Below are 17,740 nucleotides of genomic sequence, written 5' to 3' on the forward strand. Positions count from 1 at the left end.
GCCGGAGATGATGAAGCCGGCGGAATAAATTCACCGTCGGGGCCTCTCCCTTGAAGAGACACAGCCAGACAAAACCGACTATGGTCCTCATAGCCAACGGGTGCAATTGGGCAAGGGCAACGTTCATGGCTCTAATGATAGCCGCAACGTACTCATTCAGCGGAAACCGGAGCCCGTACTCCAAGTGCCGCATGTATACGCCGGTGTAGCCCGGTGGAGGGCAACAGACGGCCTGACCCTCCTCGGGGATAACAATTTTGTATCCCCTGCCAAAGAAAAAATGGCCCTCGAAAAATGTCTCGCCGGAACAATTGGCGAGCTTATGGGTCCAAGCACGGTCAAGGCGGACCTTACAGGCATCGCCGTGATCCATAACGTACTGCCTCCCCTCATTAGGACGAGCCTTTTCAGCATCATCACCAAAGTCATCATCAACATCATCGTCATCCTCCCATTCCTCCAAAACTTGAGGATCAACTTCAGGAGAAGGAGACCTAGGGCCCCCCGGCGTCGGTTGACTAGTACCGGCACCAGCAGAAGACATGTTTACGGCAAAAACTTACAAAGTTAAAAAGTTGGAAAGTTTGTTGGTTTACCTTGAAGAAAAACACTCGCCGGAGTAACAACTCTGAGAAATAGAAGACAAAGAAGCCCTCGAAAGTTTAGAGAGAAGAAAATTTTGGAGAGAATGAAATTGGTGGCCAATTTCACGGAGTAACTGCCCTATTTATAGGGAAAAGCCCATGAAGAAGGACCAATCAGAGAACAGCCCATGAAGCGTCAGCCAATCAGCGCACAGACACGTGTCGGACATGCAACCATGGAATTTCAATCGTTGCAACAGTTGAACGTCAATCAATGCAACAGTGACCAAGCGTCTCCAACACGCCTATTCATATCTCCTTGCCTATTCACCTTCCTCAACGAATTCCCAAGCACCTGTTCTCCGCCGGCCACATAATCAACCAAGCTAGGTAGCACCGGCCGGGGGCAATCAAATACAACCGGCACTCTACACCCTGGTCTCGGCCAGCGTCACTTTATTTTCCACATCGGATGCCCTTTACACATCCATGTGGAGGGGGGATATGGTACGGCCTAAGCAGAATCGAGCCAAGGTAGAAGAGGCCAGAGCAACAAGAGAAGCCGATGCAAAAAAATTTTGCAAAATTACTTGCGCAGAATATACGCTCAAACATACATCGGAGCCCATACCACGGCATAGACTACGCTGGGGGCAAATTGATGGGGCATATTCGCATCGACCACCAAGTCAACATATCGAGCAAGGTCAAAGATATCCACAAAGAAGTCAACGACTTAGACAAATTTACCGACGCAGCCTGCCGGCTGTCTCTTGGGTCTCGGTCAGCAACTAGCCAGTAGGGACACATATCCGCGCACTCATATCCAAAGCCCCTCGGCCTACCGCCATGGTTCCATCGGCCGAGGGTATAACGGTCTTTCCACCTGCTAGCCACTTGGCCACTACGTGACAAAAGGTGAAAGCCTATAAATACTCCTCAATCCTCATTGAGGAAAGGATCCATAAATTAACCTAAGAATCACTATTCATCTGGTAATATCTTCCTTATCTCTCTACAATACATCCTTAGCCAAGTAATAACAACTTATCCCTCTAAGTTTACTGACTTGAGCGTCGGAGTGAGTACGCTTGGCACAAAGCCAAGCCCTCAGTTCGTTCATTGTTGCAGGAGAGGCCGAGAGGAACGATAGAGACGAAGAATCCAACTCAAGACATCATTCTACAAGCCACGGGTGGTAACAATACTTGCTCTGGAATTACTCCCGGAACAATTATATTTCTGAAATTTAAATTAACTCATCTTTTTTTTTAACGTTTCTCATCGTTAGCTTGATTTGAAAAATCAAAGTCAAAGTCGTATTAATCATGAAATGAGTATTTCAATGAAAGTTTTTTCTATTACGGAGAGATTAATGGTGTTATTTTTAGCCGCAACTTTTTATCATAGAAAAAAATTGGAGATAATTTTGTGTAGAATGTAAAATACTAAATGACATAAATATATAAATCTGAAAGATTATGAGTATTTATTATAGCCCAATAGCCCATCATACTTGTAGAATATGCTAAAAATAACTAAACTTTATTTTAGGAAATACGTTTAGGCGGGAGAATTTGGATTTTTACCTATTCTTTTAGTAAATAGTGGATGATCGGAGGAAATACACTTTAACATTATTATTTTTTTAAAAAGTCAAAACTTTTGTAATATTGAATTAATTAACACTTAAGTATTAATTTTAAGGTTTAGGGAAGAGGGTCTAATAATTAAGAGGCACGTGCGTTGAATCTTTAGGGCTTTTGGGCCTTTAGATAAGTTAACTCACTTTTTAGTGGGCCTAAATTTTGTCGGCCTTCGTAATACAAAAAGCAAACTTCTCCTTTCTTTGGGTCAGCTTAGCACGTGGGATGTGTACATAAGTGGAGATAGACTATATATTAATTAGACATTAGACATTGATTTATCCTTAATACATTTTCGACCGTCGATTTGCCGGACCCGCATCGCTATCCTTAAATCTCGACCCTTGGATCAAAAGAACTTAAATTACAAAAATAAAATCAAGGGATTAGCTTCTTTTTGGATGATATAAAAGGCGTCATGTACAACAAAGACGAAATTATTTTTTTGACTTTGTTTATTGTGGAATTTTATTATTAGGTGTGATTGATCATAAATTGCCTTGATGGATTGATCCTCCGAATCATGAATTAGTCAGACAATCCCTTTATGCACGAGATAAAGAGCCTACTTAGACATTTAGTTATAGCACAAATTGGCCTTTGTCCTATTTCACATCCAATTTTTTTTTATATATAAGTCGATTGTTATGAATGTTGAGAGCTTTTATCTCTTAACTAAGTAGTCATAGTTCAATTTTTAACTGAGTTAACAAATAAACTAAAAGATTAACCTGGCCGCACCTGATTAATATCAAGCACAAATAGAATTATACATCCAGTTGTACCATAAGCATTGTACAACCAAGGTATAAAAATCCGAGCTTATATGTATTCTTTATGAGCTAATTCAAAGTTTATGTTTTTAATGTGGAGATGGATAAACTCAATACTTTCTAATAAAGTTCATATTCTTTAACATAAAGCTCGAATACTTTATCACAAAGTTCAGATTCTACACCGTACAACATATATAACTGGTTGTATAGTCCATAAATTGAATATCAAGAGTTCAGAATTGTACCCCGACCCGAAATTAGATTTTAAAAGAAATCATGTGGTTGATCTGTTTTCCTAGTCTCTGATAGAAAAGATGTATAAGCTAGATCCCCCGATTGAGCTTATGTTTCTTGTGATCGTGGTTTCCTTTATAGACCGTTATCGATGATTAGACCTTCGCCACCCAGGCTTTGGGAACTTCGACCCCTATTGACTAAATCACAACATTTCTGTTGTAAACGTTAACTGGATTTGACATTGACACGTCAAATTCTAGTTTTTTTTAGATTCTCATTTGCATGAGATAATGCATGAATGAAACATCCATTGTATTAATCCTAATATGTGAAAATTTAATTAAGTCGATTTCATTTAGGTATAAATAAATATTAACGTCCAAGTATTTATAAACTACTCCGTAATTGCAAAGAATAAAATAGAAAATGTTAATATTAAGCATAATAGGTGAATTAGACACTGACTAAGGTTATAATCCCCCTATTTACTAAAAGAATAGGCGAAACTCCAAATTTTCCCGCCTAAACATATTTCCTAAAATAAAGTTTAGTTATTTTTAGCATATTCTATAAGTATGGACGTATGGTGGGCAATAATATACATAATCTTTCACATTTATATATTTACGTCATTTAGTATTTTACATTCTGCACAAAATTATATCCAATCTTTTTATGATATAAAAAGGAATTATTATTTTTGTTTAAAGAATCATATGAAAAAAATTCATTGATTTTCTATGATAAAAAGTTGCGGCTAAAAATATATTATCAGTAGAATTTTATAAAATAACACCATTAATCTCTCGATAATAGGAAAAACTTTCATTGAAATACTCATTCATAAATATCATGATTAATACGATTTTGACTTTGATTTTTCAAATCAAATATAACGATGAGAAACGTAAAAAAAATAGTTAATTTAAATTTCATAAATATAATACACTAAAAAAAAGTAAAACTCTATATATAACGTGCATACATTGCACGGGAGCAAACTAGTATGTACATTAATCAAATTAATATTAACTTAAAAGATTACTGAAAAAACACGAAAAAGAACAATACACCAAGAATGAATATTCGCAAAGCTTGATGTGCATGCTCTTTGAGTCATTCCGATTTCGCGAGATTAAATGTGTTTTGTTAATTGTTAATTGGTATACCATGATTATTTATGAAAGCAGATTCAAAACCAGCTAAATCAAAAAGGATGAAAAAAACTACTCGTAATTAAAAAGATTGATTAATAAAATAAATTTATTGATCAAGGAAAAATAAGTTAAGATAACATCATAACTAATACTCCGTATGAATCAACAATAAGAGTATCAAAATTAAACAAATTAAAGAAAATAACTTTGAATATTGAGTTAAAAGTTATGAAAGATTTTGAAAACTAATCAAGGCATTTATGAAATACAACATACAATTATACAATGCATGGCTAACCAGCAAATTTCGCTTGTGACCGTCACAAGCTTGTGATCTTTTGCAATTTTCTCTCTTCTTTGCTTTCCTACTTGCCACTACTTTAATTAGTGTGAGAGACCGAGATGAAAGCAAACGAGAGAGAGAAAATTGCATGGGCCTATTATTGTGCATGGGCCTATTATTGTGAGGGCCTAAATGCTGCAAAAGTTCAGGACATATAAAGTCCGCATTGGGACTAAATTACATGTCAAGATTCGCAACCAAGTATATAAGGTTTTGTACTAGCCTTTACCTTTCTAAGAACGTTGTTTAGTGCGATTACCGTTCTGAGGCTTTTAACCCATAACTAAAGCGAGATTACAAGATAGTAGGCTGTAGGCATAATAATATCAGTCCGTCTTGCTTCAGACCGCCTTATTTCAGACCTCTCACAAGTGAGAAGCACATGGGTCGTGGGACACCCCCATGTGCTTTCCCACTCAAACCCTAAATGAGTTTTTTGTGAGACGAAATGGTATCCGTCTGACAATTTCAGACGGATATTACAGTCTGAAATAAGAATTTGTGTAATAATATTGATGTATCATGCATAAGCTTAAGCATTTAACCCATAACTAAAGCGAGACGAATGCCAAGCAAAGGTGCAACATTGTTATCCAATTACTATTCTAATCTCATGATGATCCCACCACGTCGAGAGGACCTAATTATTAGTTGTTAGTATTGTATGCAACTATTCATTGTCTCTACTATACTTTCATAATGTACAAAAAAGCAACTTTTGTTAACGATAATTGAAATTTTGTAATTTTGTACATATCGTGTCACAAATATTGCTATACAACTAGTTGTACAGAGCATTGTACAACTATAACCAATTTAACTAAACTTATATGTATTTTTTTCGAGCTTTTATATTTTTTTATTTAGTTTTTAGTTTTTTAATGTCAAAAATTAAAATCTAATTGAGCTCATATATATTATTTGAGTTTCATTATTATTTTTTAAGTTTAGTATTTTTATAATGTAGCTCGAATTCTTTCAAATAAAGCTCGTGATTCATAGGTCTAAGTTCAAATAAACACATTATAAAGCTCGAATTTTATTCTAGAACTGATTTAACACTTGAAGTTATAACACGTGCTTTAAAACACATTGACCCTACCTCTAGCGCTGATCAAATGGCCGAAGCCCATTGGCCCTACCCGACCCGACCCGATTTTTTAAAGGGCTTGGGCCTTTAGTTTAGGCCCAAAAAAGCCCATGGGCCGGCCTAAAAAGGCCCAAAATATTTTGGGGCCTGGTTTGGGCCAAGCGTTAGGCCCAAATTTTGGCCCGACCCGGACCATATTTATTAATAATGAATATTTTTTCTAATAAAACTTATTAAAGTAGCGTTAAAGTTTTACCCAACTCTTTACAAACTCAAGTATATTTTTTTAGATTTATAAAACAAAGTATACATAACATAAATCATATATGAGAATACATGATTAAGCATTCTAAAGTAGCGATTTTTGTCATTATTTTATTTTAGAGAGCAATTCATATGCATTTCATCATATTTTGTGCAATTTTATACACTATGTATGTTTTATAAGTTGTAACTGAAGGTATTACGCTAATTATTTCCTAGGGTAAATCGTAAATTTTAGGGCCTGGAAAAGTTCATTTAGGCCCAAAAGCCCACATTAGCCCATAAGGACCGGGTTTGGGCTTGCTAAATAAGCCCACGCACCTGGCTCGACCCGGCCCGGCCCACACAAATGGGCCGTTTTTGTTAGAAAGGTCCGGCCAAAACCCGCATTGGCGCGGCCCATGATCACCTCTACCTACCTCATTTCAATTGAAACAACACAAATTGTCATTTGTGACGGACACTTAAATAGTTAAGGACAAACATTTTGTGATTTCCTAGACTTGTCTTATTTACACAAGTGCTAGATATTTAACCCGTCATAAGCTTGTGATAGATATACCCGTCGCAAAGGAGACTCTTATTGTTAAAAGAGGCTGATCAATATCTCCCAACCTCTTCTCTTTTACACTTACCTTAGACGCAGGTCACTCGATTATCATGGCCCAAGACAACTCATTTCTTCGAAGGGTTAGTGGTGGAACGAGCGAGGTGAATGCAAGTAGGCAACTGGCCATTTGTCCTTGTTTTTTTCAATTTTTTTTTTTTTTAATTAGATAAGAAAATTAGGTTGATCCTCTAGGGTAGGATCAACCTACCTCATCCTTTCGAATGAGGGAGGTAAGTTGAAGCCACCGGCTATCAAACCATTTCGAAAGAGTTGGACATGAATGTCCAATAGACATTAATGTCCAATAGTAGCCATGAAGTCAGCAACCTTGTTGGCTTCACGAAAACAATGTTTAATTATCACTTCATCGAAAAAATGAAGGTTTAATTTTACATCTTTGATAATACTAGAAATTTCCCAATGAATTTGCCAAGTACCTCGAACTGAGTTAATAACACATAAATTATCACCCTCCACAATTAACTTTGAGATTCTAAGTATTTAGCTGCTAAAATACTTTTTTTTAAAAGCGAGAGCTTCCGCAACAAGGATATTATTGGATCCGCACTTTTTTGCTCCCAACAAAACGATTTTATCATTGTGATCTCTTATAGAATATCCTAAAGCAGCTTTATTACCTTCTATTCTTGATCCGTTAAAATTTAGCTTTAGGGAGCCGTTTCTATCCTTGTTTTTTTTTGCATTGTCTCTTGTTTAATCTTACAATCTCTGAATCTCTCATTCTTTTTTTTAAAAGAGAATGGAGGTCGGAGTCGGGTTACGTAGCTTGTAGCTACAAGCCGATTCACACTGATGCCTTGAGCCCTTGAACATCATGAAGCATTGTGGCCTCGTGGGTTGAATTTCTTACAATTAGACATGTATGTTAAATAGGTCGACGTAAGGGTTATGGGTCGAGTAAATAAGAATTGGGGTAGAATTTGGATCAAAGGTATTTATTGTCGGGCTGTACATGTTTCGCTTTGGGTTAGGATTGAAATACGGGTTTCGGTTTGGATTTCGGTTGAAATAGGAGTTTCATTGTTTGTTTTTTCTACATTATAATCATGCTTTCGTAAGTTTACATAGTACTCTTTCTTTCTCGGTTATTTATTGTCCTTTGATTTTAGCATAAAGACCAAAAAAAGAGAAATTGGTCAATTGCTAAATAATATATGGAGCAAATTGACTGAAACATTCAAAATAAAATAGGACAATAAATGACAGGAATAAAGGGCAGATATTTCAATATAGAGCTAGGTAAACTCTAGTCGGTAAGCGCCACCAAGTGATGAAATAGACAAGAATGGGCCATCTCATTAATAGACTAAGAATACCACCCAAAAATAGACCAAGTTTTCACTTTTTTATGATGTACTTACATTTGACAAAATACTAATTGTACCCCTAAGTTTCATTAATTGTTCCCAAACGTGACCTAAACACTCTAATCGTCAAATTTCTCCGATAAGTGCCAACGTGGCTTTGATCTTTAATTTTTTTTTTTTTTCCATTTACACTTTCCCCTTTTTATTTATTGTTTTCCCTTCATTTCTTCAACCTCCATTTATTATATTCATTACTCCATTTTTCAACCTTATTTATTTCATTCATTACTCCATTCCTCACCGTCAAATTTCATAAAAAATGTAGTAATGAATAGAATAAAACAATGAATAAAAAAGGGGAAAGTGTAAATGGAAAAGAAAAAATAAAGATTAAAGCCACGTTGGCACTTAACGAAGAAATTTGACGGCTTAGAGTGTTTAGGTCACGTTTGCGAACAACTAATGAAACTTAGGGGTACAGTTAATATTCTGTCAAATGTAAGGGTATATCTTAGAAAAGTGAAAACTTTAGGGGTACAAGAGAGAAAACCCCTAAAAACAAAGACCAAAGTCATGTTGGGACTTAACGGAGAAATTTGACGGTTTAGGGTGTTTAGGTTACGTTTGCTAACAACTAATGAAACTCAGAGGTATAGTTAGTATTCTGTTAAATGTAAGGGTACAACTTAGAAAAGTGAAAACATCAGGGGTATAAGAGAGAAAAACCCAAATAGTAGTTAGTGAGCAAGACATTTTATATTGTGAGACAGTCCCATAATTAACAATCAGACATAGACTGTTTCACGTATAAGAGCGTCGCAATAAAAAAAAATCGTTTTTAGCTAAATACACACCAATAAACTAAAGAGGTCTAAAAAAAATCATTCTAACACCATTATGGAATTTTATGCTACTTATCTAAACTTCATTTTATTTCTCTGTTTTATTGGATTAACAACAATCTATTTTCTCATCACAAAAAAATCAAATATAGCAACAAAACTACCACCAAGCCCTTCACCAACACTTCCCATTTTCGGAAACCTCTTTTCCGTAGGCGGTTCGCTTCATCGGTCATTAGCTGAACTTGCTAAAATACATGGCCCTATCATGTTTCTCAAACTCGGACAACGTCCGACTGTTGTTTTCTCTTCGGCCGCTGTTGTCAAAGAAGCTTTGCAAAAACATGACCTTACTTTCTCCAATAGGACCGTAATTCAAGCTGTTCAGGCAAACAACCAACATGAAAATTCTCTCATATTTCTTCCCCCAATTCAAAAATGGCGAAATTTTCGAAGGATTTCTAGTTCCTATATATTTTCTGCTCGTAAACTTGATGCGAGCCGAAGCATTCGAGAGAATAAGGTGAAAGACCTTAAAGCATACATTCAAGATTGCGCGAAGACAGGGGAAGTGGTAGATATTGGACAAACAGGGTTTAATGTAGTATTGAATGTTTTATCGACGACTTTATTTTCACTGGATTTGAGCGATCCTGTTTCGGAATTATCTTGCTCATTTCGAAAGACGTTTCGATATATGAGTGAACAATTGGGGACGCCAAATCTTGTAGACTTTTTTCCAATTATGAAGTATATTGATTTCCAAGGAATCAAACGGCGTACCGGTGTTCATGCCAAGAAGATACTTGATATGTTCAATGAGATTATCGAAAAGCGGTTGCGCGATAGAAGCTTGCCGAATTGTGTACGGTGTGACGATGTTTTGGAAGCTTTGTTGGACATGAAACCCGGCGAAGCTGAGTATGTTGAGGCATCGGTTATTCCATGCCTGTTCTTCGTAAGTCGTTTCAAAATTTCGTATCATTCAAAAATATATTGGATAAATAAAAGAGTTAATTATCAATTACACCCTCCCTTAATCCACTTTTTTACAATTACTCCCATGTTATTTTTTTTTTTATTTTACAGCCAAATTAATTGCTCAGGTTGTATTTTGCACCCAAAATCCGTTTCAGGCCATATTTCCGTCAAAATTCAATTTTTTCCGTTAAGTCATTAATTTTATATTGGATAAATAAAAGAGTAAATTATCAATTACACTCTCGCTTAATCCACTTTTTTACAATTACTCCCACGTCAATTTTTTTTATATTTTACACCCAAATTAATTGCTCAGGTTATATTTTGCACCCAAAATCCGTTTTGTGCCATATTTCCGTCAAAATTCAATTTTTTCCATTAAGTCATTAATTTTATATTGATAAATAAAAGAGTAAATTATCAATTACACTCGCTTAATCCACTTTTTTACAATTACTCCCACGTCAATTTTTTTTTACACCCAAATTAATTGCTCAAGTTATATTTTGCACCCAAAATCCGTTTGTGCCATATTTCCGTCAAAATTCAAATTTTTTCCATTAAGTCATTAATTTTATATTGGATAAATAAAAGAGTAAATTATCAATTACACTCTCGCTTAATCCACTTTTTTACAATTACTCCCACGTCAATTTTTTTTATATTTTACACCCAAATTAATTGCTCAGGTTATATTTTGCACCCAAAATCCGTTTCAGGCCATATTTCCGTCAAAATTCAAATTTTTTCCATTAAGTCATTAATTTTATATTGGATAAATAAAAGAGTAAATTATCAATTACACCTCGCTTAATCCACTTTTTTACAATTACTCCCACATCAATTTTTTTTATTTTACACCCAAATTAATTGCTCAGGTTATATTTTGCACCCAAAATCCGTTTCAGGCCATATTTCCGTCAAAATTCAAATTTTTTCCATTAAGTCATTAATTTTATGACGATTTTGCCCCTCCTTCCTCTTTTTATTTAGCATACTTCTGAGCTTGTTTCATTCTCCTCATCCATTCTTTCTATATCTTTCTCCCTATCTTCCCCAATTTGGTTTGAAGACCTCCTCATCCTCAAGGTAAGTCTATCCCCAAATTTAACCTAGTTTAATGCCAAGCAATTATAAACGGATAAATGGAAAACCCAGAAATTATGTTAACGTCAATTTGTAAACATTACAAATTATTTTGACAACATTATTAGCTATCATCAATTCGAAAATATAAACTACAAACAAATTCGAAAAAATAGATACAAGGAAACTTACATAAATTATGGATAGATGGGGATGGTTGATCAATCTTTCAAATAAGGAAGTTCAATAATTTAGGCTAGGATTATGACGGAATTTTGGGTAATTTTTAGGGAAATATTTGGGGGAAATATTAGGTTTAATAGGGGAAATAAGAGAGTGAATGAAGAGTCACCCAAAACTCAGTTTATAAACTCAGTTCAATAATCGTCAATTCATACATTTTTTCACCTGAAAATGGGGCTGGGTGCAAAATATAACTTGAGCAATTAATTTGGGTGTAAAATAAAAAAAAATATTGACGTAGGAGTAATTGTAAAAAAGTGAATTAACCGGAGGTGTAATTGATAATTTTAAATAAATTGCATTGGTTTATGTGTCATTTAGTTTTAAACTAGTTTAGAACCCGTGCAATAAATGCACGATATATATATTTTTTTTTAATAAATAAATTACTTATAAAATAGTGATATTTTATTAATTGTCCATATTTCTCGTTATTGTATTTTGCTTTGTTGACCATTAGGCCCTGTTTGGTAAACGACGGATTAATATTGGTAGAAGCATATTATGAAAACAGATTATAATTAGCGGAATTTGTTGACAGGTTTGACTAACATATTCGGTTAGCAGATTTTGTTAAAAGGTGTTTGGTAATTAATAGATTTAAATTAGCAGATTATCTCAATCTTTTGTAATAAAATGACAAATAAGGATATAAATAAATTATTGACCAAATTATTGACTCTAGAATGAAGATATGGTCAATATTTTTTAAGGGGTAAAAGGGTGAATATATTTTTTTCCTAATCTACTGATAGAATATGCTGAGGAGCAGCATATTGTAAAATAGTAGATTCGACTCCAATCAACTATTTTAATATGCTATTTACCAAGTACCTCAAATAGCATATTGATTGGCCAAATACGTTAAAGCCCTGAATAAGTATATATGCTAATTTTTTTGCAATCTATTGTTAACCAAACACCTCCTAATCAAGAGAATTGGGTATTGTGCGGATGTATTTTAAACAAAATATTTTTTTTATCCACAAAGCTAATGATCTCAATTTTTTAATTCTCTCATTTTTTTTGTCACGAAAGTAATAATATTGATTTACAGTTTTGTCTTATATGTATGTATCAAGTCATTCTCAAATAATAGTGTCAATAAAAGATTTAGCAACTTATAGCTTTATATAATTTTTTTAAGTAAGAGATTATAATTTAATCTCTTACTTAAAATCGTTTTAATCTTTATTCTCGATTTAAATTCTAAGTTTTTATAAAAGAAGTCCGGACTTCGATTTTAAAACCTATAAGTTTACGTGGCTTTCGTATTATGTTTCACTCCCCTTTTGTTTTTCACTTTTTCTTTTCTATTTTTCGCATTTTTAAGGTGTGCATTCACCCATGGACGGTTCTAAAGGATGGTTCATGTCAGCCGACCCCAGATCATTTTGAGATGAAGGCTTTGTTGTTGTTGTTGTTGTTGTTGTTGTTGTTGTTGTTGTTGTTAAGAGATTATAATTTCGAGTTAGGTGAAAATAATATAATTTAATGGAAAAGATTAATTTTAATTTAAAGATAATAATTTAATGAAATAAAAATATAATTATTAGTTTCCTTTTTTTAGTGAATGCACATAATTATAGTTATCTTCCTTAATTAAAAGATATTTTTTGGAGGGAAAAATGTGAGAATTCATATTCTTTTGGTAGATAACGACCTGTATTTATCATTACCGCTCCATATATTAGTTAATCATTATTGTAACGTCGACTTCTTAAAACTTTTCTCCTTGTCAGGATTTGATTGTTGCCGGAACAGACACAACATCAAACACCTTTGAGTGGGCAATGGCAGAACTTATACACAATCCTAACAAACTCGAAATCTTACAAGTAGAGCTCCAAAAAGCGGTCGGAAAAGGAAATTCAGTTCAAGAATGTCATATTGCCGAGCTACCATATTTGGAGGCAATCGTGAAGGAAACCTTGCGATTACACCCTCCAGCTCCGATCCCGGTACCGAGGAAAGTGGACTCTGATGTAAACATGTTCGGTTACACAATTCCTAAAAACGCAATGTTGTTACTTAATGTATGGGCCATTGGAAGAGATCCTACAACTTGGGATGATCCAGAGAAGTTTGAGCCTGAAAGGTTTATAGGATCGAAGGTCGATGTCAAAGGTCATAATTTTGAACTAATTCCATTTGGTTCAGGTCGTCGTATTTGTCCGGGCATGCCATTGGCTATCCGGATAATTCCTTTGATGCTTGCTTCCCTCATTAATGGGTTTGATTGGATGCTTGAAGATGGCGTCACCTCCGAAAATATGGACATGGACGAAAAATCAGGTTTCACGGTTGAGAAAGCTCGTCGACTTCGCGTTGTTCCCGTTTCTCGTTAATTACTTGCCATTCTAAATTAAAGCTGTTGTTATAGCCAAAGTTTACATGTTGAAAGTTAAGTCTCTCTATACTTATACGAAAAATTCTCGTGTCCTCCGGAAGGACCGTACTCCGTACACCTAAACCATAATAATATTTCATTTGGTGGATTGCCTTTAGGTGTAAGGAGGGCGGTTCTCCAGGAAGACACACGAATTTTTCATACTTATACACCGTGCATGTATTTTTGAATTGTTACAAACATAGTTGTTAAACTCCTGATCCTGATCGTAGGATCTTACGATTCTACGATCCTAAAAAGGGTTACCGATCCCGATCCTAGGTAGGATCTTAATGTAGGATCTTACGATTCAACTTTTTTCAAAATTACTAAAGTAGAATTGTAATCCGATCCTACGATTATACGACTCGATCCTACATAAGTAACATTTCCATTTTTTCGGTTAGTAAAACTTTATTTATGACTTTAAGATAGAAAATTACTATAAACTGAAATAATTTGTGGACTCAAGATAAGATTATAGTGTTTTGCGATTTACAAATGAGATTTTAGCGTAATTTGATGGCATAATTACGTATTTTAGTTAATTTGTAGGATCTTACGATCCTACGATCCGATCCTACCGATTCGATCCTATTAATCTCATCGATTCAAAGTACTATCCCGATCCTAACAACATTGTTTACAAACCCATGTTTCAAGATTTGTGACATGGACGTACCCAAAAAAAGATTTATGACATTGAAGGGAAGATTTATTTTGTTGTATCAACTTGTAACATTGATTACTTAAATAAAAAAAACATGTAATATTGATAATAGTCATATTAGCCACCCGTCCACTACCCTTGAGCGTTTGTTAGTAACAAATTACGGCTTCATTTGCAAAACTAGTTGAAAAGTTAGTTGAAATCCCAGGACATGTACAATAACAAAAATGGAGAATAGATAAAAAAAATGGACTTCCCACCTAAAATAACAAAGACAAATTCCACCACATGCTCTCAATCTTATACTTTGATCCCACAAAAATTACTCATAATCTAAAACAAAATAAAATAAACATATTATGTCTCACACATCCACATACTATGTTCCCATTTTAAAGCAGGGTTAGATAAAATGTTAAAATTCTGAAAAATCATTGGAATTTGTCAAAATTATACTCCTTTCATTCATCTCAAAAATTCTCTTAGTTTTCCCTCCAAAAAGCGTCTACCTAAATTAGGAAATAAGTATCATAAAATTATCTTTTCAATAAATATGTTTTAATAATTATAACTCTAATCTTTTTATTAAATTCATAATTATTATTTTTTCATTAAAATTAAATAAATTTAGTATTAAATTATAAATTAAAAGTTGTTAAATTTTTCAATAATGCAATAATTATTATTTTAGAGAATCACTTGACATCCCCTTTTTACTAAAAAAAATAACAAATCTCAAACTTTTTCCGCCTACGTCGCTAACTACTACTTACAGTACTTAGTATATTTCTCTAATTAACTACTCCCCTAATTCATTTTAATGATATTCTGATTTTGTACACAATAAAAGTAGACATAAATATATGCTGTATAATTGAAAATAGAAAAATACCAATAGTTTATGATGGGGCATATTCTGCACCCGCTGACCAAGTCAACATATTGACTAAGGTCAAAGCTAAAAGACAACAAGTCAAAAGAAGAACGGCCTAACCGACAAAGCCTCGCTTACTGCCACTTGGTCTCGGCTCAAGAACTCAGCCGGCCGAGAGGCATTTCCGTATACTCACATCCTGGTCCCCTCGGCATGGAGTCAACCAGCCTGCCACTGTCATGGGTCCTCGGCCGAGGGTAAGACAGTCTTTCCACCTGCTACGACCACTTGGCCTCTACGTGACAAAAGGTGAAAGTCTATAAATACTCCACATCTCTCATTGAGAAATCCATCTGATAATCCAATAATCTGGTATAAACTCCCTTATCTCTCTACAATATACTTTGCCAAGTTAACATACAACTTATCTCTCTAAGTTTACTGACTTGAGCGTCGGAGTGAGTACGCTTGGCCCCAAGTCGAGCCCTCAGTTTGTTAATCTTTACAGGAAAGAGTGAAAGGAAGAGACAAGCAACGACGTCATTCTACAAGCTCAAGTGGTCACAATCCTGCTCCGAAATTACACCCGGAACAATTGGCGCCGTCTGTGGGGAATACGTACTAAAAGCTAGTCACCTACATTAAACAAAAAAAAAAACCATTCAGCGAGCTAAGAAGATGTCAAAGCAACAAGAAACTGTGAGCGAGGGAACTGCATTCTTCCAGGATGACACGTTCCCTAATTCTGAGATCGGGATGCCGAAAGAGTTCGGGATGCCGAAAGAGCCAGAAACACCGCTGCCTACCGGTCAAGTCACTGTCATGGGACATGTGGTCGATGCGGCCAAATTAAAGCTATTCCTGGACCTGATGGGTAGTACGCCGGTTACCCCTGTCACAACGACGACGCGGGCGGCAGCGCATCCACAGGTGACCAGGACCCATAAAGTGACTCCGAACAACTTGTCCGGAGCGATACAAGGAGCTGGGCATGCTAGAACGCCAGCAGAGCCCGTGGTGCCAGTGGCAGACCTGAGTCCTTTCCCCACTCGCGGAAGGACAGCGTCGCCGCGGCAACAACGAGGCATGCCCCGAAGGAATGAAAGAAGTCCGACTCACCAAAGTCGAACAAGAAGCCCTTCCCGCCAGAGGGAGAGAAGCCGGACTAAGGTTGCGAGGAGCCGATCGCCGCGTGTCATTCGACACGTGGTCGACAAACCCCTCGCACCTATGTCCCCGAGATCCCTGTGCCGACTAAGCTGAAGCTGCCGCCCATATCATACAAAGGGGATAGCGACCCGACCGACCATGCCGAGGCTTTCGAGTCGTACATGTCGGTATGGGAGCAGCCTAATGAGGTGTGGTGCCGAGTCTTCCCAACGACCCTGCATGGGATGGCTCAGAGTTGGTACAAGGGGCTACCTAATGGCTCGATATCTTGTTATGCCGACCGAGAGACAATTTCATAGCCCAAAGATGCTTGCAACAAGAGAAGGGTCGTGGAAACATCGATCTCCTAACTATCCGACAGGGGATGACGAGTCCCTCCGAAGCTACGTGAAAAGATTCGACGCTAAGGTTCAGCAGATCCGTGAGCTGAACACCGAACCGGGAGGCCTTCGCGCCGATGAAAGGCCTCCGAAAGGCGAGTTCAAAAACGAGCCGATCAAGTGCGAAGACCTCAACTTAGACTCCGCTGAAAGATGGCCGACCGAGCCGTAAAGGTGGAAGACTATCACAAAACCCCGGGTAGGCCACAGTGAAGCTGGGCACCCAGAGAGGAAGAGCCGCCGGACAATATAGATGAAGGTCGCCGTGACGGGAATAGGTCACGGCCTGAGAGATTTAATAGGAAACAAGACTCGGCGGGCGTCGGGGAGTTCGGGACCGTACAACCGAAGTGGTACAAGAGTCTCACCCCCGGTCGCATCTCCGGCCCGAGGTCTTTACCCTAAGCAAGAATGAGGGACAGTGGGCAAGGCCCCCAAGGCGAGGGGGGACGGTGACGCAAGTCGATTTGCGAGTACCACGGCCACACCGGCCATAAACCGACAATCGTTTCGGCACTAAGGAACGCCATCGAAGAGCTAATCCAAAGGGGAGCCTCAGCAAGTATGTAGTGGAGGCCAGGAACAAGCTCCGACGGGCGAATAGAAAATCCGTTTTTCAACGGATGGGAGTAATCCAGGTTGTCATCGGGGGAAACGAGAACGGTGGATCAGCTAATGGGCACAAACGACACCTAAATGAGTTGTACCAAACCATCAACTTTGTGCCTAAAACAGCGATCCCCGCTTCCACCATCCCCGATATAACCATTGGAAAGAAGGACTACGAGGGAGTCGTCGCCCCGCACAGCTGTAGACACCACGTTTCTGCACCAAACCTCAGAACTACGATCTGGTTTGATTTCACTTCACGTGAATACGTAGGCAGTCCTCAAGGACACAACCATCCCCACTTTTAACTTTCAATCCCAATTATCAACCATCCCCACTTCCAACTTTCAATCTCAATTATCAACCACCTCAACCATAAACTTTCAACCTCTATTTCAACCTTCCAACCTCAATTAACATCCCTTCCACAACCAACACCTCTATACTGGGGGCTCCTTATT

General features: G+C 36.8%; 1 protein-coding gene across 1 annotated transcript; it reads left to right on the top strand.

Annotated features, from left to right (window-relative positions):
- The first annotated feature begins 8,881 nt into the window (after window positions 1-8,881).
- On the top strand, window positions 8,882-13,790 carry LOC141652037 (geraniol 8-hydroxylase-like). Its single transcript, XM_074459697.1, has 2 exons — window positions 8,882-9,835; window positions 12,930-13,790. The coding sequence occupies exons 1-2, from the start codon at window positions 8,933-8,935 to the stop codon at window positions 13,533-13,535; spliced, it is 1,509 nt and encodes a 502-aa protein (XP_074315798.1). The 5' UTR covers window positions 8,882-8,932; the 3' UTR covers window positions 13,536-13,790.
- Window positions 13,791-17,740: the final 3,950 nt, after the last annotated feature.

The sequence above is a fragment of the Silene latifolia genome, chromosome 4 (genome assembly GCF_048544455.1).
Source record: "Silene latifolia isolate original U9 population chromosome 4, ASM4854445v1, whole genome shotgun sequence".
In the NCBI taxonomy this organism is placed as follows: domain Eukaryota; kingdom Viridiplantae; phylum Streptophyta; class Magnoliopsida; order Caryophyllales; family Caryophyllaceae; genus Silene; species Silene latifolia.

Bases quoted from the DNA above. Each gene is read 5' to 3' on its own strand.
- LOC141652037 (XM_074459697.1), top strand. From the start codon at position 8,933: ATGGAATTTTATGCTACTTATCTAAACTTCATTTTATTTCTCTGTTTT. The intron at 9,836-12,929 runs GTAAGTCGTTTC...TCTCCTTGTCAG, and splicing joins TTATTCCATGCCTGTTCTTC to GATTTGATTGTTGCCGGAAC.